Here is a 26991-nt window from a genome sequence, read left to right as displayed (position 1 = left end):
CAGTGATGCTTTAGATGTCTATTCTTGCCATCCAGTAAAGTGCCATTCTTCCCCAAATTCACAAAGCAAGTCCTTGAATTAACACATGACTATCTGACACCTACCAGTATGCTTGCTTATTTAGCTCCTGTTTATGTTTACTTATTAGGGGAAATCTAAGCATATTCACTTGAGGCATTATTCTGACTAGTCATCTCAGACATCTTCCTTGGGTCAGTAGGAACAGAAAACAAAACATAGTTTGTTTCTCTAGATAACATTGTTTAATTTGGTCTGTTCTCATCTTCTGCCTCCCTTCCCCCTGTCTGGGCGCTGCCTTTAGGATATCAGGTGGGTTAACCCCAAAGGATTTGTGTCGTTTCCAGAGACTTTTCCTGGATAAGAATTGGAGTAGGTAATTGTGATGGGTGAATCTGTATTTGCACACGGCTTGTCTCAGGCTTAACCAGGGTGGATCATCACAGCAGCACGCATGTCGTCTTCAAGTTTGGTCTTTAAAAGATCTTCAAACTAAGTTGTGTGCGCCACTTTACCATGGCTAAACTAAAAAGGCTGGAGTATTTCTAGAGAGAGTAACCTTCTCTGTTGTGCTGTAGGAATCTTGTAGATCCAGATGACTGTGCTAGAATTGAAGAAGTATTGTTCTTGGTGGTAGCTGCTGCTCCCTTTTCTCCCTCTTTGAGGTATCTTAAAGAGGGAAATGAAAATAACCTGAAGAGCGTCACTTATGTTGCAGAACATCTGCCTCCAAAAAGAGAATTGCTCATAAAAAAGAACAACTTTTACTTGTATTATTTTGGTTTTTACCCTTTCTCTGTCACTCTAGCAGTCTTGATCAGTTCGGTAACTACCAATTGTGTGGTCTACTTAGCAACATTTTTAGCAGCAAAGTTACGAGGTTGAGAATTAATGTAAGAGAATAATCATGTCTTCCTTGGAGGGAAGCAGTGCTGCCCAGTGATGGTCCTTACAGGTGTCACATGCTACCAGATCTAGTTAATAAAGAAACTTAGAATTGAATTTATCAGCTACCACACACAGTGTCAGGACTTTACGCCAGATACTTGAAAATTGTTTGGATGTTTCCGTGTGCAACATTACTTATTTCAAATGTGTTGTCTGGCTACTAGAGTCCAGAAATGGTTGTCAGATATCAGTTCTATTTCTGCCCCTGAACTGAGGGTTAGGGTAAGCTGTGTGATCCTTCTGCCCAGTTTACCATCATTAAAATAAAAATACCATTTTTTTTTCATCCTGAGAGAACTCTCAAGGCATAATGGAAGCCAAAAAATCCTGTTGTAAATCTGCTTACCCATCAGATATAGTGGAGGTTACCTGTGAATATCTGATAGTAGATTAACTTCTCATAGCAAAAAGACATACTTGATTCGGGGGTTTCATTATTGGCTATAATACTGAGCTTTTCTAAAAGCATAATTTGGAAGCAGGCTGTAATTCTCATATTTATGTGATTCTTGAAATAAGGTAAGAATATGTTAATTAAACCTGGCTTATACAGTAGCACTGGACCAGAGTAACTGGAAAACCATTCAACCATTTTACTTTGGTGTAAGCCTGTGCAGACTCAGCACTAACTTTTAGTGGAACTAAGGAGTGACTTTTTCCCTTTGAAATCTCTTGATTTGCTACAGAATTCAGAAGAATTCAGGTTACCTTGCCTTTAGGCAGTGAAGCACGAATTTTGAAATTTAGAAAGAGAATTTTGCAATGCATGTTGCTGTAAGTCCACATTGGAGGCTCTGGCTAGGCAGCTTGAATTCTAGAGCTCTCTTTCAATACGAGGAGTTGGAGAGCACAAAATGGAGACTGCCCAACAGAAGAGTTGCGGACAGGCCTGAGGGATCATTTTTGGGAGCTTGGAGAGGCTGAGGACATGCACGAGTTATGCAAGGCAGTAGATAGGCTTGAAGAGGAGATAGGTAAGGGCGGTCTGAGTCAGGCTAGCTTTGTTACAGAAGATCCTATGGGAGCTTTTATCAGGCTAAGTTGTTTCTATTGAAACTTCAGCCATTGTGCCTCATTTGTGGCCTTTCCAGGGCTCTTGCGAAGGGAGAAATGACTAACCAGCTCATGTGAGTGGACAGATTTTAAATTCTTGCCTTTGAGTAGGAGTCTTGAAAGTGCGCCTGCTACTGTTGCATCCACTTCTCAACATGGAGGTTTTGTTGTGCATAGGTAGGTCACGGACTTAGAAGCAGCAGTTGATAGGTGAATCACAAGGGAAAAGAGCATGCCAGCTTATCTCAGAAAGAAATTCCTTGCGGAGGAGGAAGTGTGTGCTGTTCTTGTGCTTGTCATTTGGGTAAACACTATAGAAACTATTAGCTTATTTCAGATGACCCACGTATTTTGAATTTTTGCTGAGCCCCATCACCGGTTCTCTTGACAGGGTACAGTGGATGAGTGGGCTGTAAGTGATACCAGAGAAGTGCAGTATTATCCCAAAGTAGTCTATGCTAGAAAAGCCAGATGCCAGTGCAGATGACTTCTTCAGGAACAAAATTTATAGGCCCTTCCTGTGTAAACTATTGCATGTTTATTATTCCCTGCTACTACCTTCCCAGCAATATTCTGATGTTAGTATTCTTTGCCATTGCTTCTTGTTTTTTTCCAAAATTCAGGTTTGTTCCTTTAATTCCTTTTGTGTCATGACTACTTATAATGGTATGCTAAATTAAGTACTGAACATTTATCCAATGTCAGTTGCTGAGTTAAATATAAACAGTCAGGAATGATAAAACATAAATTTGAAGGTTCTTTTATACACACACTCACTGACTGTTAGTTGAGGGGGAGATGCTCAGATGTATAGTTTCTCATATCCATTGTCTAAACCTGTTGCTGTAAGCAGTTGATAACATGAGGTTATGTGTGAAACTAGATATCTAGCTGGTTGATCAGGAAAACTTGCTTTTTCTTTCTCTTGCATAACTACATGAGAAGAGGTGCAGCAGAGGACTAGGCCATGTTCCTTAAACATCCTAGGTATTGCATCTTTATTGCTTTGAGTACAGCACGTTCTAATGAACAATTTGTGTTTCCATAGCCGGAATACCTCAAAACAAGACTTTTTTGCCAAGTTTGACATGAACAAGATGCTGCAGCTCCTTGCCTGTAAGATAGGCCTAATCCTCTGCTGTAATAGAAGTGTCAGTGGAAGGCCCTCTAGAAGATCATCAAGGGAGAGGAAAGCTCATGCAGTGGAAATGGGTCAAAATTTGCCTACAAAAAATTAATTTTGTATTTGTTCACAGTATCAATACACATGACAGTGAACTTGCTGGGTACTTAGAGACATCTGACAAGCTGTTCTTTTCTGGTTCCAAACTAAGTAGTTAGTTCCTTTTCACTCTTTCTACTACTGCATTGAGTTCAATTTTACGATTTTGTTAGTGTAGTTTCTAGAGGAAGTTTTAAAGTAAAGGGCAAATGGGTATTTTGCTCTTCAAGAATCTGTGATCAGAACGGAACTGCTCTTCTGTTGATACAAAAAATGGGTTTGATACCAACTGCTAGAGCTATAAACTTCCCACACAGAATAGTCGGTACAGGTAGTTGTGGTACTGGAAGTAAGAAAAACATTGTGGATTTTGTGTGAGGTGTTTTTCCAGCTGCTTGCATTCCAGAACTTTACATTTGGATGCAAACTGAGTGGATTTTTTTGTACTGGAGAGGATAAACTTGTATTTCTGAAAAAATCTTAGGATCGTAAACGGCCTCATCAGTTTATTTCTCCAGGTTACCCTGGAATACAGGTCATTACTGAAACATTGGCCCTTCGTAAGCTGCTGACATACCCTTTCAACCACAGTGTTCCTGAAAAGCTCAAATGTGGCATTTTGGGAGCAGCTGTTCCTGTCATTTGCTATCCATGTGCAAAATGGAGGCAGCGAGATTTAAGCAAATGCGGAAACAACTTTCACTTTCATCTTTATCATATCAGAACCCCAGCCTGTCCATCTGAGACCAGCAAATGCTAATTTGTTGAGATGCTCCTGCACCTAATAAAGCTTTTTCACGCTTGCACAGAAGGTTGATGTCTTGGACGTGCTGCTGGGGTTTGAGTTCACGAGAGGAAGTGAAGGATTTTAGAAGACAGCATTTGTGCAGTTTATAAACAAGCTTTTTTACATGGGTGAAAAGATTAACTTTCTGTTGCCGCTTGCCATAAGATACTACTTTTTTTTTTTTTATCAATGAGGCCTTCATGTGGATGTAGCTAAGGTTAGTGTTGGCACTTCTGTTAAGTCCTGTTGGCCAAGGAATAAATCCCTGGAATAACCAAGAGTTGTACCTATAAGATTTGTGAGCCATTACGTTGTGTGGTGGGGAGCTTGCTTCTTTGTTTAAAAAGCAACTGTGGCTGAAGAGATGGGGTAAAATATCTTTCTGGTCTTGAGCTATTTGTGTGATGAGTTGAAGGGGTAATGGTATGGCTTAAAGAGTATAAATCTGCAATTTTTCTTAAAGTAATTTGCTTTTAAAAGGGAATCCTAAATGTGTAGCTTCTTGAGCTATTCAAGTGTTGTTGTGTGGTGGTTTTTTTTTTTTGTTTTGTTTGTTTTTTGTTGAAGCAACTAAGCATGTCCTTTTAGGAGAAACAAATCTAGTAGTTAACATTCACAGTGTAATACAGAAGGTAAACAGAACTTCTGTTTTCTGTGGATGCCTGCTTGGAAATTGGGGTTAGTAATAGCTAAGTTGTGTCACAAGTTTAATTTGGGGGATAGAAATAATGGGGAAGGGAGAACTGCTCTCCTCAAAAATAATCTACTGTGGGCTTTCTCTGTGGTGTTAAGGCTTCTCCCCCACCCCTCCCATAAGTCTTCTGCTCAAGTATGTAATGAGAAGTGGCTTTGCCTTGAGGAAAGATTGATTGGTGGGAAGTGGTTACTGCAAAAATAAGAATGCTAAAATAGAATGAATCTTTGGGAAAAGATGCTCACAAGTTATTAATGGAGAGGTGGCTTTATCATGTCATTCTTCCTGTTAATACATTCCATCAGTAATTGTGAATCTTGTTTTTATATCTTTGTCAAATTTGTCTAGATTTCTTAAGTTAGATCTGTGGGAGGATACTTTTGTGTCAGAGCACTAAGCTAAAACACAGTGACTTTGCATGATTCACTTCTCTTTCCTTTTAAAACCAGTTTTGATCTAGATTTTAGAAAGTAATTTTCAAAAATGCTTGGATATGTAAAAATGCAGATGTGTATCCAGTAGAGCCCGCAAAGATGCGGGCAGACTCTTGTAGGTACCTGGATACTATTTTGGTAAATCTATTTGAGTCTATCCAGTCTCCTGAATTTGTGCTTTAGCCTGGTAGGAGCAACTGCTCTGTTGGCAAGTCAGCCATGGGTCCATAAAAGAGCCTAGTGGGAGAGATTGTCCTATGGGTGCCAGTTGTACTGCTGTTAACACAACTTTCACTTGTTCACTTCCTTAGTGTTAAAAAAGGCATAAAAAATATTCATTTAAAGAAAAATCAGTGGTACTGCCAGCATCTGGTAACAGTAATAGCTGCCTTGCCAGATGGAAGATGCCTCTAAATTCTTAGCCCAGGGTCAAGCAGATGCTTGCCTGAAGAGCTGAGCTTGGAACTACTGCTACTCAACAAATCAGAAGTTTTGTTTCTCAAGCCAGTTGTCTTAGACTTTTATGAATACTGCCTTAGCTGTTTTGTGGATGTGATTAAATAGGGGAGTTAGGATATAAATTGATGCAGAAATATCATTGCAAAGGCTTGGATCACTATACTGAGAAAAGACTGTCCGACTGGCAGTCCAACTTCCAGCTTGCTCCAAACGACTTCTGAAGTTTTTTAGTGCCCCATCATGTGTCTAGGTATTTGACCCGTGTTGCTGCTGTATCCATGTGACTTAGAGCAGTGTAGTTAGCCTAGAGATGCAATGTTTGATAGGACGTATCTGCCTTGTATGGAAGTGGTTTCTAACAGTCTTTGCTTGTTTTTCACTAGGGTCCATTAAATAGTGAGTCTTCCAACCAGAGCTTGTGCAGCGTGGGTTCTCTGAGTGATAAAGAATTGGAGGTAAGCAGGCACAAATCCTCGTGGTAATCGGGTTTAAGGTGGACGTGACTGAACGCAAAACATAGAGGGAATTGTGTGAGAGTGAGTGACAGTGTTCTTTGTTTGGGGTGTGAAAGGGACTAGTGGAAGTATTTAGTCTGGATCTTAACCCTACAGTCTTTGGACCATGCTATGAAACAGTCTTCCTTGAAGCTTCCCACCGTAGCAGGCAGATTTTACCCAACCCCGAAACCACAGCATTCATAAAGCTCAGCTTATGACATTGTTTTCAGCTGCATTGTGATTTGTTTGCTGGTTTTGGATACGGTTTTGGCCAAATAAAAAGCCAGAAAGCATTAATGGAAAAGTTTGCCTTACCTATCAAATATGTGAATTTGCAGAAGTCTGTACAAAGCACAGCATTTTTATGAATCGCTCTGTGGAAGTGTGGGGAGATGAAAATTGATGCTTTGTCCCTGTTTAATCTCACTGCTTTAGAATTAACTATTTCAAAACACTTGCTAAAGCAGCAAAATTAATTGTAGAGTTACATTTTTACTTTAAAATTCCTTGTTAATAAAGTCAAATCTCAAATTTAAATGCATTTTCTTATGCATTTAAAGAACTTCCCACACAGTTATCAGGTAAGTTTTGGATCCTATTTCCCTCTATTATATGGCAGTACTGATACGAGGTGTCTGGTGAAGCTAAGTCTTTCGAGAACGCAATATCTTAAACTTCATACAAGTAAGTATAGTTAATAGTGGAAAACTGAGTATTCATTCTTATTTTACTTGGGTTTTTTAATGAAATTCTATGGAGTGATTTAAATTGACCAAGCTGACATAACCGAATCTACCATTCCTTGCTTTTTCAGTCTGTAACAGATAATGTTGTGTGTAGTTTTTGTTATGTAAGTACTTGAATGGAAAAACAACTTTAAACTGAATCTCATTAATATGCTTACAGTTCCATGGAGGCTGTAATGGAGCCTGTGGTGTTACAGTCACGCCAACGCTGTTCTTGAGTTGCTCTTCACTACGCAGTGAGGAGGCTAAGTCATTGACTTTTACACATACAGGAGCTGGTACAGCAAGTCTCTAGATAGTTATGGAGTTTTCAGTCCCTCCATTCTAAAAAGTACTTTGCAGACACAATAGCCACCTTTGACTTAACAACCCTTCCATCCTCTTGCCAAAACAACAACGTCCGTGACTGCCCAGCTGGTAACATGGGACTGTAGATGTCCAGCATCCACTGGGGACACAGCCAGGTTTAGATTCTGGCTGTGTCAGCTTTATCCTTTTTATCCTATTAAAGGAGGTAGATTGATTTCTGTGCTTACTGTGTGCAAGTCTTTTGGCAGAGATCTTTAAACAGGGTACTTTGGACTTTGGTTTCCAAAGAGCATGAAACTTAGGTTTACCACAAACTTTCTGGCCATGGCTTTCCCTCCCCCAGAGTTGTGTTTTGTACGCTGTGGTTTTTTTCCTGCCCCCAGGCTATAGTTTAGTGGTGGCTGCAGTGATTGTAAAGCATATAGCTCAGAAATTATTTGGGATCCTTTTGGATAAGAGATATTTTTAAAATGATGTTGAGGATGGATGTGACAAGGTATCTTTCTTTCCAGCAGCCTCAGTAAGTTGCTTCTAGCGCAGTGCTTCCTAATGTTTTCAGCAGGTTTGGCCACATAAGAGACGCTGGTGATGGGGGAAGCGCCATGCCAGGGTCTCCTCCACTCTCACGTGTCTAGGCTGGCTAGCCTTGTGCAGACAGATAGGCATGACACTTTTGGAGCCTTCAAGCCTCCCACCTGTGCTCTGTATTGTGCCTGTGCATAAATATATCGCTGTCCACTGATAAGCTGCCCCTCAGGTCTCTGGTTGCTCACAGAAATGGCAGATGCAACCGACCCTTGACTTTAATGAGAGATAAGTCCAGATGAATTGCTGCATCTGTGGCAGCTTCCTCCTGGCTGCCATCTTGGGGAGCTCTGCCTTGTTCTGTGTGAGGTTGCAGTTGTGCACCAGTAGACAGGATAGTTCTTGTAGCCATCTGCAAAGAGCTTTGCGAAGAAGCATTAGCTGCAGGCAAGATGAATTGTCCTGGTAGACTGTGAGTAGCCACTGGACTGCAAATTTGGATGTCTGTACTCAAACCTCTTATCGTTACTCCTCTTGTACCAGTACTGTGATCACTGTGAAATGGTTTAAACAAGTTTTTATAAGTGTTTGAACTTGTTCTGCTAACCATGTGAGGTAACTGGGCAGTAGAGCCTGGCTTGCTGCAGCTGAAATTTAAAAAAAAAAAAAAAAAAAAAAAAAAAAAGAACCTCATTCCTAACCGTGTTCTCTCCCTTCTGTAGTGCATGTATCAGACGGTAGTAGCTCTTTGGGAGCAGTTGTTTCTTTAAGTACCAGCAGTAGAAACAAATGCACCAGAGAAGTGAAACGGCCACTGGGGATATGGAGCAGGTTATTGTGTTTTGGTATTTTCTTTAAATCTTGGAATAACTGCAGAAATGTTAATTTTGAAGTATTGTTTAACAGACTCCTGAGAAAAAACAGAATGACCAGCGGAATAGAAAACGGAAAGCAGAAGCGTATGAGACCAGTCAAGGTAATTCATTCTCCTGACCCTGCTGCAGGATTTCTGAACGGTTGGTAATTTGTGCACGTTTTGCACAGTCAGTGTCCTAGGAAACTAATGGCTCTTCTCAAGGGTGTGTCAGGCAGCTTGTTATAAACTACTCCATGATGGTGTAGTTCTCTTCTGGGAGCCTTGTTATCCTCATTGGCAGGAAAATACTCGTCTTCAGCTTATTTGCACAAACTATTGCATTTTTATGGGACAGACTGCCCAAAGGCTTAATATGGCTTCTCTGAAGTGTTGTTTTGGTCCTGCGTCACTACATATACAGCAGCCAGACTTCAAAATACAGGCTGTACTCTCTTCCTTGCTTTTTGAGACGTATGCCTGCCTTGTTAGAGTAAGTTCTCACCACAACAAATAGAGAACAAACTGTCCTCAAGTATAAAGCAGGCAGTGCTGTCTTGGAGTACTAAGAAAAACCCAGCGTGTTCAAGTCCAAGTTCAGATTTTCTAGCAAATGGGCATGGGGCAGATTTCTATTTCTTGTTACTTTCTTGTTGAAGAATAAAAGGATTGTGTTGACAGAACTGCTTTGATAATATTATAATAAGAGAAAAGGGCTAAGTTTTAATGAGCTGGTATTAAGCCACCACTAATTATCTCTCTAACTCTTATAGGAATGCTTGTGAGAGATCTAATATGCAGTAATTTACCTGAAGGCGGAGGAGTAAAAGTACCTTTTGCTCTGTCCTTATCTTGAAGGAAATCTTGGAGAACCTATGCAACATTCAATGATGTTTAGTGTTTTCTAAGTATTCTAGCAAGTGCAAATGGTGTTTGATTGGATTTGACATGTTTGGAATTAAGAGTTAATTGAATTGTCAACTATAAACCCTCCCAACAACAGCACGAGAGCTGTAACCCTGGGGCAGTCTTTTGTTGTGCAGAAGCTTTTGTTGTGATAGATGTTCCGCCTTTCTACAGGGAAAGGAGTGTCAAAATATAGGAGTAGTTTTTAAGAATGGCATCATAACTTCTGTTCTTAAAAATATCAACTCTTATTTTCATCTTTTGTTTTCCTTTTTAGGAAAAGGCACTCCTAGAGGACATAAAATTAGTGATTATTTTGAGGTAAGCATGTCTACATTGTCTGAGAAATCTGCTTGAATTCACAATATGCAAAATCTGTAGATGGAAGTCTGTAATGTGACTTCTGTTACTGATCCATCATTGGAGTCATTGATTGACGATGTTAACCTGATATGCTGAAATCTGATTAGGTAGAGGATATGAGATTTTTGGAAGTCTGTTTTTAAATTAACATTTCTTTGAACAGTTGATAAAGGAATTTTTTAAAAGAGCAGCCACGTAAGTATAGGTTCAAGGTTGATTTCCATTGGAACCTGGATCTCAGATGAGGATATCTCTCAGTATGCAAACCTATTTTGATACAGGTCCAGTGCTGCAAAAGAACTTACCTGCAAAGTCCCGTTGATTTGAGTAGGGAGCTGTTTACAGGGTTCCCTCTTTAGAAGAGCTTGCCATGGGAGGTTGGCACCACATGGGAGACAGAGACCCCTCCCCAAAACAGTGATGGACATTCTAAAAATCAATATTCTTTTTTTATTGCATAGTTTCTGAAGTTTTTCTAGGTCTGCACAATCCAGAGCTCTACCTTTTCTCTTAAGGTTGTTCTTGATTTTACTGAGTAACTTGGAGTCAGAAATTAAGTCCTTATTAGTACTTGCTTCTTTTCCTGGCTAAAGTTTTTTATAAGTGTGGTACGCTGTGTGGTGCAGGAGCATACAAATTTCTGTACCAATTAGACCAGTTGCCCAGCTGCTTACATATCCTGTCTTTAACAGTGACTGCAGAGATGCTTCAGTGGAGGTGTACATTTCTTACACTTCTGTGGAGCACAGTTAGACATGTCTCCTCACAGGGAATGGGCTTTCTACTTCTATACAATAAATAATTGATCTATATCCAAGTGTGCAGGTTTATATCTTTTTGTGTTAAAAGAAAAATGTACTCGGTGCAAATGTGAATGTTTGTCTGAAGTACTTACTTTTGCTGTTATTCTTGAAAACAGTGCCTGAAATGTTAAGGTTTTCCTCTTAGCTTATATTTGGTTTGTTTAAATGAGTCCCTAGAGCCTATAAGGCTTCATTTTTAAGATTAATGTGTTTCTTCTGTCCCTGTTAAATTTGGTTAAATATAGTATCTCTGTGGAATTACTGATGATCAAATCTGTTGCTTTGGCCAGTTTGCTGGGGGAAGCGGCCCAGGAACCAGTCCCGGTAGAAGCGTGCCGCCTGTCGCCAGATCATCACCGCAGCATTCCTTATCCAACCCCTTGCCAGTAAGTGTTCTCCCCCGGGGACAGAGCTGGTGGCATGGCATTGATTAGGTTGGTGGCCTTGCTTTAGACAAGTAATAAAAGGTTGTGAACAAGAAAGGAGGGACTCTTGGTGAGTGATTTGGCTTATTCTCTATTCAGTTCTTTTTTTTAAATTGGAAACTAGGTTCTGGCAGCAAAGCCACATGTCTAGGACCCTGTAACAGGGGCTAGTCCAGTTGTAACTGATATGAATATCTGAGCTTAAAGCATGCAAGATGAATGTTTTTAGCATGCTGTGTGGTTACAGATAGATCACTGTCCTTAATAAAAGGTGGAACTGACGTATTATTTATCTTATATTCCATTGTAGCTCATGAACTTCTCCATCGAGCTGGGAGTATGTTCTATGTTTGTATAGCACTAGTACAATGATATTGTGATCTTGATTGGGCCCTTTGGGTATCCTGAAAAACGTGCATACCATAATGATATTGGGAAGGTCTTTTACTTCTGTTTATGTGCATGTGACTTGTAAGGAGCATTAGCAAAGGCTTGCAAAGAAATGTGTATACATGCACATCTGTTGCTATTTTTTTGGTTACATAATTCCATTTTGCTGTCACAGCATTTTTGCAAGATCTGAAAGTGAAGAAACAACCAGTATTTTTAAGCCATTTTAGCTCAGAGCAGCTAAAGAAATTTCTTTCAACTAGCAAAGCAATATTCAGAGGCTTTGGTGTCTGATCTCTAGTTTTGAACATTGCCTGGGCCCCTCTTTAAAGATCTTCAGCATTTGTTGAGTGTCACAAAAGTACGGAGCGTTGTGGGAAAGGTTAGTATTCCGAAAACCAAATGCAAAGTCTTTACTGATTACATTATTCTGCAGAGACCTTTGCACAGTTCATGAATGTGTACTGAACTAAATCCCAACACGGAATGCTCTGCTCAGAATTCAATATGTGTTGCTAGATTTCGGAAGCTTTGTAATGCTGCTTTAAGGGAGAGCTTCAGATATGCTTCTAGATATTTTTTATGTTTATAAAAATTAAAATATATCTTGTTAATTGAATGGCCCTTCCTCCTATCTTATATTAATTTGCTAATACACCTCTTTAAAGACAAGTTAATGAAAGAAATACCATCTCTGAATGTTGCAGATGCGTGAGGTATTAGGGACAGTTCTTTATTCTAGCAGATGAGATACCTTACAGGTGTTTATAATGGGACAAGCTGATTCTTCCTTTGGTTTTCTTCTTCTACACTTGTATGTATTGATTAGGTAAAAGTTTGAACAGAGTATTATTTCTCATGTGGTGAAGACTGGTGTTACAATTAGTTTCAGCTAGGCCAGTTTGTCTCTCTCCTTACGCAGGTGCTCCTTGTGTTTCTTATCTTCTGTTCTTTACTCTTGCAGCTAAACCTATAATGTTTGCTTATTCATAACAAACTATTATGTGTATTTTTAAGATCTGTCCTCTTCTTATAAACTGAATATCAATGGTTTGAGCTAAGCCCCAAAAAATGGGGGGATGAGTGAAAATTGGAGAAGATTGAGTATCTTACCCATTACAGAGGTCAGTATGGTCTAGGAAGAGAGCAGAGTGTTAAAATGTCTTTCACAATGAGACAAACCTCCTCCAAACCATGTAAGTTGATCTATATTGTACTGGAAATTTTCTGCAATCAGAACTTGGGGAGGAATTGTAATGGCTTCAGGACGTTACTTCTTGTCTTCAACTCTCTTGACTGCTTTGAATTGCCTTGCTTCTCCTTTGATCAGAAGAATGATCTGCAGGTCTTCAGACTCTTGCAAGGTCGCTCTCATATACAAGCATTCTTTTGGGGAAGAAAACACACTCTTGACATTTGTAATGTTAGCCAGAAAATATGCTTCAGGTTGCAATTTAGGTTTTTAAGAAAAACTGAAGCCTGACCTGACTGTTTACTTTCTATGTGGTGTGTGCCCGGCCCAGAGTTACAGCTTGGAAGGACTTAGATGATTATAACCCAGACTGCCAAGTTTTAGCAGTGATGGGCTGGCTTTTAAAGCAAGGGCAATATGATTCTGAGTGCTGTAATCAGTGTAGCTCAGATGATTCTTACTCGTACTGAACCCAATTCCTGTATCGCAGTTGAAAAATGAGTCTACTGCAGGAGAAAGGAGCTGGCCTTTAAGAGATGCAATGCATCTCTTGAAGATTTTGGAAATGCGTTAGTACTTTGCTTATCATGCAGGAGATTGGTCCCAGCTATAATGACAGAAATGAGGTTACTGTGAAGTCTGGGTCCTAGACATGGTTAGGCTGCTGACATTTAGCAGTTCTGACTCAGTTTACTTCACCAGAATAACAAATGTATCGTGACGGTGGCTGTTTTAAAATGAGTCTTTAAAAACCATGAAGTAGTATAATTTTGAATGCATTGACCAAAGTCGCAATGCACTAAGATTTTTGCATCTACAACCTGTTTTGCCCCACTGGCTCTGAAACACGTGTTTGCAAAGGAAGGGGGTGTGTTAACTGACAAGGAATTCTGTCCTGTATGTTCATTTGTTACTTTTTTTTTTTTTAATTGTTAACTTCATCTACTTTTTGATGTCTGCCATTGGCACAATCACTCCAGGAGTCCTGTTTGAGTTATCAGATCCTCACCATGCTGCCTGCTCATTCCTGAGCTGCTGCTTCGCTGACAACAGTTTTGGCAGAGTCAGAGAATCACTTTAAAAAAAAAAAAAAAAAGTTCATTGTATTTTTTTTGACTGTGTTACAGCGGCGAGTGGAGCAGCCGCTGTATGGGGTAGACGGCAGCACAGCAAAGGAACCGCAGGAGGAACACTCTGCTCTGCCAACGCTGATGTCGGTGATGCTGGCGAAACAGCGGCTAGAGAATGAGCAGCTGGCACAGAGGGGAGGTGGCCTCTGTTTTACTTTTGTCTCGGTGAGCAGCTCTAAAAAGATTTGAATCCCAGGGGATGTTTCTAGTTAAGGGATGGGGAATTTGAAGTTTTTCTGCTCAAAGACAGTGGTTCAGGTGCAGCCTGGTTTATTGATGACCAAGTCTACCATCTTCTGGTAAGTTCATCTTCCTTGTGAAGAGTTCTAGGTCCCAGGCTTTGTTTGTTTAATAAAACGACGTGAGTTTTAAGTTAATGACTCAAAATCTTACGTAGCTCAAAATAATAGCGTCTGAGAGGCTAATCTGATAGATGCAAAAAAGCAAAAGAATAAAGTATAGTCTTGCTGTGAGGAGTGTTTGTTTTGGCCTCACTTAATCTCAGCTGACATGAATTATATTAGGCTTTTAAAAGCTTTGTCTTTTAGCAGGTTGGGCCAGGCTTCTTGAAAGAAACTGACACTCTTGTTTTAATGAACTAAATCTGTAGAGCATTCTTAAACCTTAACGTGAAAATATGGTACCCAGGCCAGGCTGCACCTCCCATGTAAAGATAAGCGTATCTGCATGGGCACTAGTGGTCATGCTGAGGAGCATATAACAATACACTAACTTTCTTTTGCAGGCCCAGCAAGGCAGCCCATCTTCTACCGGATCAGGGAACACTGAGCATTCCTGCCCTTCCCAAAAACAGATTTCCATCCAGCACAAACAGTCACAGGTATAGCACACTAGATGATAAATCTCTTGGATATGAGATTGAAGCTTGATGCAGCTTGTCTTCCACACCAGAGGATGCCACTTATAGTAGGCGTAATGTTTCCAGTGAAAAGAGCCAGTAGTCCCAACTCAGTTTGTAACTAGTGATTGAAGTGAAACACTCTGAACTTTGTTCCTTATCCTGTAAAGGATGCTTTTCAGTTGCTGCCACTGGAGTTTGCCTAATCTGTTACTGAGGCTTTTCTGTGTCAATACTGTGGGCAGTTCTTCAGCTGCGTGCAAATGTGCTCAGGAGAGGAACACCTTAGCTCTGTCTGTTTTAATTCTGTTGTATCCTGAATGTTCTTCCTCCCTTTGTAAGTGAAGACGTGAAGGAAACCTGAGTGATAGTTATGAATGCCTCTATTCAAGCGCTGGGTCGTGGGTGCTTCCACACTGCTTACAGTACAAATATCCACAGTCTAGCTGGAAGTTCTTTGGCCTCTGCAGAGTACACCCATGGCATAGTTTGTCCTGTCAAGGTGGACAAACAGTGCTTCCTGACAGTGCTTCTCAGCAACTTCACTGACCTGGAGTTAAGAGGAGGAGTAGCTCTTTTGACTGTGCCGCTGTCTTTTTGATGCCTTTTAAATTGTTAAGATTCTTCTTGTAGCTTTATGGCAAGATTTACTTTTAGCTGTGTCATCTTCCTCTGTTGCTTATAAGGAATTTCAGCTTTATCTGCAATGCACCTTGCTTATTTCTTCTCCAGGCCTGCTTTTAATCTTCTTTTGATTTTAATCTCTGATTTCTCTGTGACTGACCCTTCCCTTGAGTGATTTTTAAACAATGAGTTTTTGTGTCAATCATTTTCTCACATCAGTCTGTGTCAGAGATGATTTTATTGCTGGGTGAAGTTTGTTCTCCATTTTCCCAGCAGGTGGTACAAGTTCTTTGTGCAAGAACAGTAGTTCTACCTCTGGGGATACTTAACTAGCTTGTCTCCGAGCTCTGTTGTGTCACTAGGGTCACATTTGTTGCCTGTATTATTAAAATGCTGGTCTGCGAAGTTCCCTGTGTCTTGATAGTGCCTGGAGAATTCTTGTGCAAGAATGATGCCATAACTCGAGAACCTGCCAGAGATAACTTTCAGATTTCAATCTTTGCTGTTCCAACACCAATGCTTGAAATAGTGGTCCCTCCTGGAGTGAGCAAGATGTTTTTATTCTCTGCTGTGCTTAGTATGCCCACAGGGTCCATCTTCCTTGAAAAGAGTGACATGTTATCTGAGCTTGCTTTCTGCCAATGCTCAGCTTCATGGTATTCTCCAGAGGTCTAGATGTAGTATACACTTAAGGCAAAGAATCCAGGAAGATGCTTGACTGCGTCATGAGGACATGTATACATTCTTGGTTTTCCTTCCAAACCTGTTTGGAGTTGATAGGGTTAAAAAACCCTCTTCAGTGACTTCCAGTTTGAATCGCTTCTGGCAGTGACAAAAGCGAGTCAGCATGAGGGTGATTTTCTTAGCATTTTCAGTCAGTGCTAGGGCCCTCCACGTGCTCTGAAGCAAGGTGAGTTGTGATGAAGTCACATGTAAGAGCATGCATCCTGAAGCATGACTTCATCTGACACAGTGCAAGCATGTCTGTGCATTTGGCAAAATGACATAACAGTCACTTATTAAAGAAACTTTCTGCTGCTTGGCTGAGTGGATGCAGCCTAGGTTTTCAACAGACAGCCTTCTTGTTGCCTTCAGTGACAAAAACACGTGCTTCCTGCAGGCTGTCGGGAAGTATAAACCAAGTTAAGGCAGAAGTGGGGTGACGTGCCCAGGCCTCCTCATTGTCTTTTGGGATTTAGGCTCATCTTGCTTAATGTGCAATGCTGGCAGATATTCTTTTTGATCTTTCCCATACTGAGCATATGTAGAGAAGCAACAGTCTGCCAAGCTTGTCTCTTACTTCATGGCGTTAGCTTCCAGGCAAGCCTGAAATTTGGAGAACAGTTATATAACAACTCCACAGGTAAGTCTCTGCTAACTCTTCTCAGAACCAGGATAGTTGCTTGCTAGCCATAAATGTGAAATCTGTGTATGCAGTCATGGAGCAAGATTCCCTTGTGTTGACTTGGGTTTTTTTTAGATGTTGTGTTCATGTACATACTGACTTCTTCCCCTTTTCTTCCCCACCCGTTAATCAGAGTACTGAGTTTGAAATATGCTACGTTCTCTAGCAATAAGAATGTCTTTTGTCTTCTGTCCCTGGATATAACTCTCACTTCATTGGTGAAGGTATTTGAGATGTGCTGCACCCCATAAAACTTTCCAAATAGGTTTCACTCAAGAACTGTAAAGCACCTGTCCCTAGTGGGCAGTAATACATCAGTTTGTCAGAAACAGACTTGTGCCTAATATTCCTGCTGTGTCAGTCTGTTACAATACTTTAAAATGAAGACCTGTGTTTTCTGTCAAGACCACCTTAGAACCCACAGGTATTGTCTGTTGTCTAGCAGGTAGTTGTCTGTGCCCATAAAAGATCTCATAAATTCAATATTCCAGGTGATGGGTTGGGATTTGGTAGGTTTTTTTCTTAAGCCTTTTTCCTGTACAAGCTATGTTGCACTGCAGGAAAGGACAGTGAATGTCAGAGACCACCAAGGAGTGGGCAGAACTTAACTATAAAAACAAAAGTTGCAGGACATGAAGGATATTGTAGCCTGTTACGTGTTACCAGTTTGTGTTCTCCAGAGCAGCTTTGTGCTAGCTGACTGAACCTCCTATGCTGGAGGAGCCCACCACGTAATAAGAAATTGAAGAATGGAGAAAGCTCTTCCCCAGACTGCTACGATGCAGGGGATTGGTTCCTTCTTCTTAGACCTGTTCAGATCAGAGAAGGTTACACTGTGATGTTACATGCTGACTATCTGAAATATCTGTTTTTCTTAAATGTGGTTTATGGTGATTTTTCCCTACAGTCTGACCTCACAATGGAAAAAATATCTGCACTAGAAAACAGTAAGAACTCTGACTTGGAGAAGAAGGAGGGGAGGATAGATGACTTATTAAGAGTAAGTGTTTAAAGTGGGACAACTCTTCTAAAAGTTGCTATTTAAAGACACCTAGAATGCATGTGCCAGCTGGACTGCAGAGCAGGATTTTGTATACCATTTGTAGAACCAGCACTCGTAAAGTAAAACAAATCAGTCATCCCTTACTTGCAAGATAATTGTCTAGCTTGTAGGTACTTTGTTTGGGCCTGCTTGAATCCACAAGCAGTGTAGCAGTGACTGGCTATAAGGTGCAGAGTTATTGTAGCTAAACACTAGCTCAGGTGTTTGTGTCCTCAGCAGTGTTGTTGGCCTTTCTTTGATCTCTTGCACACTTTTTGTGTATTTTGCTAGCTAACCTAACATGTTTCTCTTCAGAATTACTCCCCTCTTCTAAGTACTGAGGAACTGACTCTGCTTTTTGTTTAGCAGCATGTTCAGTAGCCTCTCAGGAGACTGGGAAGTTGTATTCTGAAATGCTCATTCATGAGAGTCAGTAACATATATAGAGATGAGGGAGAACGTCTTTTGGTCAAATCTTTTTCTCTTAACCCATTAGTATTCTTCAGTAAAAGATAAATACCCTTAAATCAAGGATCTTGTCTTAATGGAGGAGTTCTAATTGATTTAGCTTTCATCAGCTGGAGAGGCGTCTCTTGTGAAGTGTTGAAAAGGATTAGAAAACACATAAAAGGGAGAAGAGGGAAGGCTCTCTGTTTTTGTGTGTCTGGTCTCAGCACCTAAAAATGCTAGGACAAGCTCATAGAGACATACATAGAGGCACATGTGGGTTTGTGGAAAATAATCCATGAAGCAGGAAATAGATTTTTTTTTTTTTTTTTTTTTAACCATCTGCTGTTTAATCAGAAGCCAGACTATTGGTTGGAAGGGGGATAGTTAAATTTAACTTTTTATCAATGAAAATGGTTGCACATAAAATCCTGCTGTATGCTGTGGTAGTGTTAAAAACAACAGCTGTTACTGGAGCAGTCTATATAGCAGGGCTGATGGATAGTAACTTGAACAAGAACTTAATTGAAAGTGCAAAGGGAGTTACCCCATCCTTTTCCTCTGCCAGTATTCTGGCTAAAGAGCGAGTATGGTCCAGGGATGACTAAGCTATTTTGAGACTTGGTACCTGTGGCAAGGTCTTAAATATTTAAAAAAATTAAAAAATTCCTTGTGCTTGTGTTTAGTCTCTTTGTACCTTAGTTCCTTATATGTAAACCAGGATGATAGCACTTCCCTGTTCTAGAGGGGTATTAAGATTTGAGTGGGTTAAAAATTGAAGAGCTTGGCTTGGGTGTTTTGATAAGAGGAACCTAGTCTTTTTTTCTTATCCTGCTGGTTTGCTTACTTTAATCTGATGCCTAGAGCTAGCTGGAGAAACTTCTTCCTAGGTGGTGCTTAGTTTGGCTCTTTAAGTGGTTTAAAGTCAAAGGCTTTTCTTCTCTGTTCACTTTTAGGCCAACTGTGATTTGAGACGGCAGATAGATGAACAGCAAAAGATGCTGGAGAAGTACAAAGAGCGGTTGAATAGATGTGTAACGATGAGCAAGAAGCTTCTTATAGAAAAGGTGAGCAGAGGACTTTCCACATCACAGGAAGTTCCACAAGGACTTTCTGCCATCACAGTTCATGTCCTTGGAAACTTCTCTATCTTCTTTTGAGCAGTGAAAACCTGCTCCTATTACTGTAGTGATAAAAGACAAGTGGAATTCTGTCTTGAATTATTTCTCTGCGAATAGGAATGTAATCCTAAGACTGAAATGGTTCAGAACGCTTTGGTTTGGTTACTTTTCACAGTCTCAAAGAGTGATCTCCCTTGCTTAAGTAAAATAGTCTGAGCTCTAAATGCAGCAGGTGTTACTTGATTTGGAAACTGGTACGCCTGAAAAGCAACATTGTCCAGCTCTGGCAATACAAGAGCAGTATCCCATTGTGCAGTGAAATTGCCAGATATGCTCTGTGACATGGGCAAGTGATTTAGACCTTTCCTTCTTTGAAATGGCGAAGTTGGAGATCATTGCTTTGTATAACACTCAAAACAATGCATTAAAGACACTGGGGAAAGTGCCAGGCTGCTGTTTACCAGCATCCAGCCTGCTTCAGTGTTGAAAGATTTCCAGATTTCCTGATGGTTAAACAATGTGGGGGTTTGATTGCTCTTTCACCTGTTGGCCAATTACATCTATTGTTTGTGGGCACTGGATGGACAAAACTACCAGGGTGCTGGCCAGTACATGCAGTCTGTTTGAGTTGATTTTGTCACAGAGCTGATTGTTCTTGGCTGAATGGGACTCCCCTTTCTGGGAGGATTTGTAACCCTGGGCTAGGTTTTATGTAGAGCTGGCATTCAGATAGGTGGTGTATAGCTCCAGTGAGGAGGTTTGCTGGTTCACCTTTAATGCTAACTGACTGAAACTTTGCTGCTCTCCTCTCAGGCCTTGGAAATTTCCTCTCACTTACCAGAAACACTCTGTGACAGACACCACCACCAGTTTTTATGCATGTTGGTGACCTAACTGAGATTGTGTCACTTCTGGTTACCCAATGTCCTAGACACTGCGTCCTAGACTCTGTGTCCTAGACACTGCGAGTCTAGGACTGAGCTGCCTGATCACTCTATCTTAGTCTTAACAGTGATTCCAGGCATATTTTCTTCATCTCCTGTTTGAGTGAATAAGGGCCTGATCAGAGCCACATCTGGAGTCTAACTAAGCTACTGATACAGAGGGATAGTTTTAATCCTACTGCTAGACTGATTTCAGCTGATGATGGAATGGGTGAGCTGCCCAAGCAGTAATGGGGAAGGAAAGGTGAGGCTGAAATGTCAGAAAGGAGGCAGTCAAAGAAATGCCTGTCAGACCAGTGTGAAGCACCAGCAATACTTTGGTCAACGACTTTCAGCTGGGTTTCAGATGAACAGTACTGAAACAATGAAATGCGGTAAGAATTGGTAGTGATTTAATACATAGCATAGCTCTTAGCTGCTGATTTATGGCTTATATTTTAACACATGTTTTATTTTGTTTTCAGTCAAAACAGGAGAAGATGGCATGCAGAGATAAGAGCATGCAGGATCGATTGAGGCTAGGTCACTTCACTACGGTGCGGCACGGGGCGTCTTTCACTGAGCAGTGGACAGATGGCTATGCCTTCCAGAACCTCATCAAGTGAGGACAAACAGAGTTGTCTTTAACTTCAGAGGCAGAGACGGAAAAACTAAGCAGTTTTGTGTGATGTCTTGCATGTCAAAATGTGAGAACGGTGTGACTGATGCATGAAAGGATCAGATAGAAACTCAGCTACTGACAGTGGGGAATGTTTTCGCACTGAAGTGAGAAATACATTTCCACTTAAACCTCCAGAGACTTGAAACTGGAATCAAATTGTTTGAGTTGGCCTCTGGGTTGGAAAGCGGTAGGCTGCCCTGGTGGGTATTCTCAGTGCACCAACCTGGCTGTGCAGTGCTTAGGGTGGAGGGGTGGACCAAATTCCCACATGTATCTTGAGTCAATCAATTTGATTTGCATAGTTGCATATATTAGTCAAAGAAGGCTAATTAGCTCCTTTTCTATGTTAAAGTATAAAGTAGAGAAGCTTAAAAGAGAAAATCCATACTACTTAACTTTTTTTGCCTCCTGGTAACAGTGATCAAAGGGGCTGCAGAAACCTGGAAATGAAGATCAGAGACCCTTTTATGCAGGATGTAATGGAAATATCCAGTAAATTCCCACCTGGCCTAGACCTTTAAGTAGGACTTGGCAAATTAATTGCATTAGAGAGAGCTATGTGTGATCCTTTAAAATTGTATTACTTCTCTGTAGTCTGATAGGGAGGTGGCAGCTCTTGTTAGGCGCAGATTAAGGACTTTATAATTCCTCCTTAGTTTGTGCTGTAAGACATGGAAGAAATACTTCTGGAATATTTACCTGCAGTCTCAGTCTCTTTTTAAAAGTGAATTAAGTATGTAAATGTTCAAGTCATTTAGACTTGAAATTTCAAGAGTGCTTTTATTACTGTAAAATGTTTTAAGATAGTCTTTCTGTCTTGGAGGAGAGACTGTTTTCTTAGTGAAATTAGGAATGGTGTTGGTTATATTTCAGAGAACTAAGGATAGTTTAACTGTACCCTTGAAGTATAAGGGTACTTTCTCAGACAGTGCCAGACTTCAGGAATAGTTTTAACAGGAAAGTCTGAGATTTAGAACAGAGCCTTCTAGGAAAAAGTGTGTGGAAAGTTAGTGACTTACCACGGATCCCTGGGTTTTCCGTGAGGTTAGCAACTGCTTGGTTTTGGATATCCACTGCATGAATAAAACCTTTCACTTACTGAAATGTTTCTGTGGGCCAGGAAAAGACTCCTTTTTTATGTAAAAATACCTTTAAAAAATCTGAGTCACAATGTTTGGCACATCCCCCTTTCTGTACAAAAATATTTTATTACTAATCTTACAACTGATTTGAAATTTGTTGCTCCAGTCTGTTAAGAGCAGATGCTGAAGACAACTGAATACATACCATTAGTTATCTGCTTCATGTTTTTTTCTACTCTCTTCTTTCCAGGCAACAGGAAAGGATAAATTCCCAGCGGGAAGAAATAGAAAGACAACGAAAAATGTTAGCAAAACGGAAGCCACCTGCAATGGGACAGACCCCTCCAGCAAGCAATGAGCAGAAGCAGCGCAAGAACAAGACCAATGGAGCAGAAAATGAAACGTAGGTTACGTGGCCTTGGTGCATTGCAAAGCTGCATGCTTTGATTAGAGCACAAAATATCTACTGGGAAATGGAATCTTGCCCTTGCCCCTAGGCTTCACTCCATGCACAAATGAATATTGTGGAATTAGCCTGGCATTCAGCAACATCTGGCTGCAGTTCTAAATAGTTTTCATTGGAGTAAAACAAGGATCATTGCTGAGTCCAGACTTCGTATGAGCTTAACTTTTTTTGAATGCAGTAACTGTTTCAGTATTACTGTTGAGTCAAGTTTGAAAAGTGGTGTCTGTCTTAAGAGTTGCAACTTCAGAATTGATTTTGGTATCACTGTGCGATACGTGGTGCTTTTTTTTTTCTTAAGGAAAAAAAAATTGTACACATTTAGAAGCCTTTATTTCCATGTACTTTCTGGTGAGGCTTTTCAAACAATTAACTTGGGGTACTGAAGAAAAAAGATGCTCTCTATAAAGACAGTGCGTTAAGCATTGACCTGTATCTCCAAAGCAGTCCTTTGCAGATACCCAAGTCAGGGAAATGGAAAGGTAGTTGAAGTGCTGCTCTTTCTTCTTACAGAAGGGGGTTTTTTCCCTACCTTTTTCGAAGTTACTGATGCTCTAAGAGTCCTGATATCCTGAGAGAGGGAAGCTGTGTCTCACAAGAAATGTAGAACATTATATTTTTGGGAAATTTTTGTGAGTTGGAAATACGTTAAGTCAGAGACTTTCCGCTACCTACTACCAGTTTCCTTCACAGTCTTCATTTTATTGCTGTTGGCTAATACCATAACTGACACTTTTCTTTTTGCACTATTAAATCTCCTGGGCATGACTTGACCTCAGAGTTCCTGGAACCCTTTGAATTCTTGGTCTTGATCTTTTAAAAGTGCATGTGAAGCAAAAGCTCCCACTGCCTTTTGTAGTCACAGCAGAGATGGCACACGACTGGGTGAATTGTGGTATTCAGGGTGCTCTCAGCAACCAGGGTGGTGCCCCCAAATCAGGTGCTGGTGCCTGCTGATCAGGTTTATTGTGTTGGAGGGCACTGTGTGCTTTCTGCAGATAAGTAGCTTGAATAGAGACATTTACCCCTCATTCTGGCCAAGTGAGCTTAAAAACAACCAAATAACGTTTTAAAGACGTCCTTTTGCATTGCAACAATTTTGCATTGCATTGAGTTTGGAGAAGTAAATTGAATGTCTGTGCATGGATATTTTGAAGCGTTGCTGTTCATTGTGGTAGCCTTTCACTTCTAAGGGACAGGGTGACACTTTCCCCATTGCTGTAGGGATGTTTTTCCCCAGCTGACTGGTGCAGCTCTAGTGTGGCTTATTCTGCGACATGGCAGCACAGGTCTTGATGTGCCTGGAAATCATGATGTCTGTGATACCTAGTGAGCTTCTGCCTATGTTGTGAGCCCACCTTGACATAATCTAGCTTTGCCTGGGTTTGCTAGTAAGCCTTTTTGTGCTACCAGGTCTTTTTCTCTGTTTCTTGCTGGTTTATCATTCTTCGCTGATCTATTTCAGAGTTTTATCTTTGTGGTTTTGAAGAGCTTCTTGTGTTCTTGATAAAAACTGCTTGCCAGTGTATGGATGTGGTTCATGTGGAGTGTTTTAGCTTATGAAAACATTATTTTTGCAAGTCAGCTGAAGCAACTGTACTGACTGACTACTTGCTTAATCATTAATTATCCTGCAAATGCATTTGTTGGACCGATGTGTATCAGGTACAAAATTTTCTGATTGTTGGAGGGAGGTTTTTTTCTTGTGGAATTCTTACAGAGGCTATCTTTTAGGCGAGTTGAATATAAATGTTTCTGAAAGTTGAATGAGAAGCGGACAGCCAAATTCCTTGATTCAGTGTTTGGTTCCTCTTTGGTTCATCGTTGTTGCTGTGTCTTAAAAAGGAGAGGAAGGTCCCATGATGCAAATTTAAACGTGCGCTCTCCTGAAACTAGTTTCTAGCCTGTGAATGAGAAAGATTTTCATTCAGGGAGATTAATCTGCTGGGGCTTTTTGAGGTTTGTTAGGGCAGCTTGGGCAACCTTAGAGTCTTCAGCTGCACTAGAAGTAGCGTATTTCAAGCATGTTTCTGTGAAACAGGGCAGTGTTTGTCTTAGAGCCCCCTTGATTTTTGTAATGCTTGCTGCTAACAGGCAGCTATTTTGGGCAACATTAGCCTGGTGGTACTCATTACAGCTGTTGCTTAATGAGTAGACTGTTGGTGTTTAGCCCTGTAATTTCATTTGTGCACAAGAATATGTGGAAAGCTTGTTGCTGGTTTATTCAATTGTCTTTTTATTCCTTATACAGCAACACCAACCAAAGACCTAAACTTTTGGGACAGTCTTTTAGATTAGCTGAATCTGATTAAAATTCAGGCGGGGGGGGGGGGGGTGAATTAGCATGCTTTTGTATAAAATGAGACAACATGTAAACATTTATGGTACTGGCTGTGTTTTGTATGCATCTTCAATTTGTAATATGCAGTTCCTTATGGTTGAGATCCTTTCAAAGGGAACTTGGCTTGTGAGTTTTGCATTGAATTTATCAGTTAACAACTGCTTTAGCACTTATTTCAACTATGCGGACCCTCTGCATTATCAACAGTGGAGAGAAGTTGGGACATTTCAAGATGAGCACTTAATCAGCTGAATACTACCTCCTCTCAAGTTACTGTACAGTGAGCCAAGGTCCCACAGCCCTGCACAGGCATAGGACTCGGTCCCCTCTTGAAACTAGTTGTGGTATTGATGCTGTGGAGACCTCATACACTAACCTTTGTACTAAGTACTATGCAGAGCATAACTGCTGCAACGGGAATCCTCCTGGGATATGCTTTGAACTCAATTTAGGTTCAAAAAAGATATTTATATGCTGTCACATGTGTATCTTTTTTGCAAAGTAAACAGATGCAGTTGATACGGGCTTCATAGCTTTATGTTCACATACGTGATGCTTTCACCGAACTCCTTGTTGGTAGTAGTGAGAAAATTAATATAACGATTCATTTTTCCAACCTTAAAGATCTCAGCATATGATTACATTTCACAAGTGATAGGATCTGTCATTATTTTAGTGTAAGGCTGTGCTTTGCCTCTGTCCTACATGGCACACTTGTTTTAAAAGACATCAGAAACATTATGAATTTTTTTTTTTACCAGCCACCTAGGATGGAAACTTTGCACGTCATTTACCATCAGTAAAATGGGGATTAGTCCCCTTATCCCATTGCTTCTCCTAACTACACCTGAGGTCAAAGATATAGGATAAGGTGTAGTAAATTTCCCAAGGTTTCCTTGGAAGCCACTTCACAGACCCTGAAACAGGAAAAAGTTCTGAATCCCAGGTCATTGCTCTGTTTGCAGTGGCTCTGTGGCCAGGTGTACTGCTAGTCCTGGAGTGAATAGCTGGGTTGAATTATCCAGCTTTTATTACAAAGAAAATTTGAAAATGAGTAGTAAAGCAAACTTTAAATGGAAAAATAAGATGCGGAATACTTGTGCTTCAGTGTTACATATTTAGATTATGGTTTAGCTTTCTTTGTTAAAAGTCAGTCACTAGCCTAAATAGGTGTTATTAGGGACTTGGATTTGAAATTAATATGTGCTTTATCAAGGTTTAAGCTTTTGGTCTCCTTTAGATTGATTATAAAAAAAAAAAAAAAAGGTTGCAGAGGTTACCTAAAAAATTTCCTGCCAGCTGTTGACATACTCTGTGTAGTTGTCACTGCCACTGGAGATGTGTATTCTGCAGGCTATTCACTTTATCACATGCATTGAAACCTAACGCATTGGATCTGTCTCTTCTATGCAGGTTAACATTAGCAGAATACCACGAACAGGAAGAAATCTTCAAACTCCGACTAGGTCATCTTAAAAAGGTAAGAACTAACTGCAGAAAAGGCTTTTAGGTAGGTTTTTGATTCAGTTTTCTATGAACAATAGCATTTCTCTGTAGAGGTCGCTACTGTTTGTTTGATAACAGTAGGGGGTTTTGTTGCTTGAAAGGGATGGCCAGGATTTTGTAATAATTTTTCCACAGCAGTGGTATTCAGTGAAGATGTTCTTTGCTTCAATAAATAGATTGCTGTGTCCTCACAGTTATGATTTCATGCAGGGAGTTCCACTGTTTTGATGCATCTAATTCTGTCACTATGACCTGCCTAGTGCTGGGCTCTGTACATGTCTAATAGGAAGGAATGGACCAAGGGAAGAAAATTACAAGAACACAACGAAAACTGCAACCATCATTGACTTTCCCATTTCTTTGCAATATCGAGTAACCAGCATTATCAGTAACAGGCCAATAAAATCTCTTGGGCTTCTGGAAACTAGTACAATTTAGGTAGTTGTAATGCACGTTTGTTTTCAAATTACATTGGCTTCAGTAGGAAATGTACCTGCAAGTGAGGTTATAATTAGATAAGCTCTTGGTTACCTTTAAAGTGATTGTGATAATCTATAAATAAGTTTTCTGGGACACTTCAACAGATGAAGTACTGAAAAAAAATAGATGTCTTCTGCCATTTCCTGGTGAGCTGTGATCTCTGCGAAGGCCAAAGAGTTTTCTTTCCTGTATGAAACAAAGAGAAAGCGTGCAAATGCATTGCTGGAGTTCGCCTTCTTTTCTCAGGTGGTGCCTGAGCTCT

At 40.4% G+C, this 26991-nt stretch overlaps 1 protein-coding gene across 9 annotated transcripts in view; it reads left to right on the top strand.

The window, feature by feature from the left end:
* TLK2 (tousled like kinase 2) overlaps positions 1-26991 on the top strand; it is a 46066-nt gene that overhangs the window by 6904 nt on the left and 12171 nt on the right. For 8 of the 9 annotated variants that reach the window (XM_075523282.1, XM_075523284.1, XM_075523281.1 and 5 more), the window contains 11 exons: positions 5999-6070; positions 8599-8668; positions 9729-9772; positions 10908-11003; positions 13752-13919; positions 14500-14595; positions 17550-17642; positions 19088-19198; positions 20661-20797; positions 22190-22342; positions 26157-26223. In XM_075523282.1, the coding sequence (XP_075379397.1) occupies positions 5999-6070; positions 8599-8668; positions 9729-9772; positions 10908-11003; positions 13752-13919; positions 14500-14595; positions 17550-17642; positions 19088-19198; positions 20661-20797; positions 22190-22342; positions 26157-26223 (1107 nt within the window). The remainder of the gene's footprint in view (positions 1-5998; positions 6071-8598; positions 8669-9728; positions 9773-10907; positions 11004-13751; positions 13920-14499; positions 14596-17549; positions 17643-19087; positions 19199-20660; positions 20798-22189; positions 22343-26156; positions 26224-26991) is intronic. The other variant, XM_075523286.1, reaches the window with a different exon arrangement.

Source organism: Mycteria americana, chromosome 22 (genome assembly GCF_035582795.1).
Source record: "Mycteria americana isolate JAX WOST 10 ecotype Jacksonville Zoo and Gardens chromosome 22, USCA_MyAme_1.0, whole genome shotgun sequence".
Classification (NCBI taxonomy): Eukaryota; Metazoa; Chordata; class Aves; order Ciconiiformes; family Ciconiidae; genus Mycteria; species Mycteria americana.
This window is presented reverse-complemented; position numbering and strand designations above follow the sequence as displayed.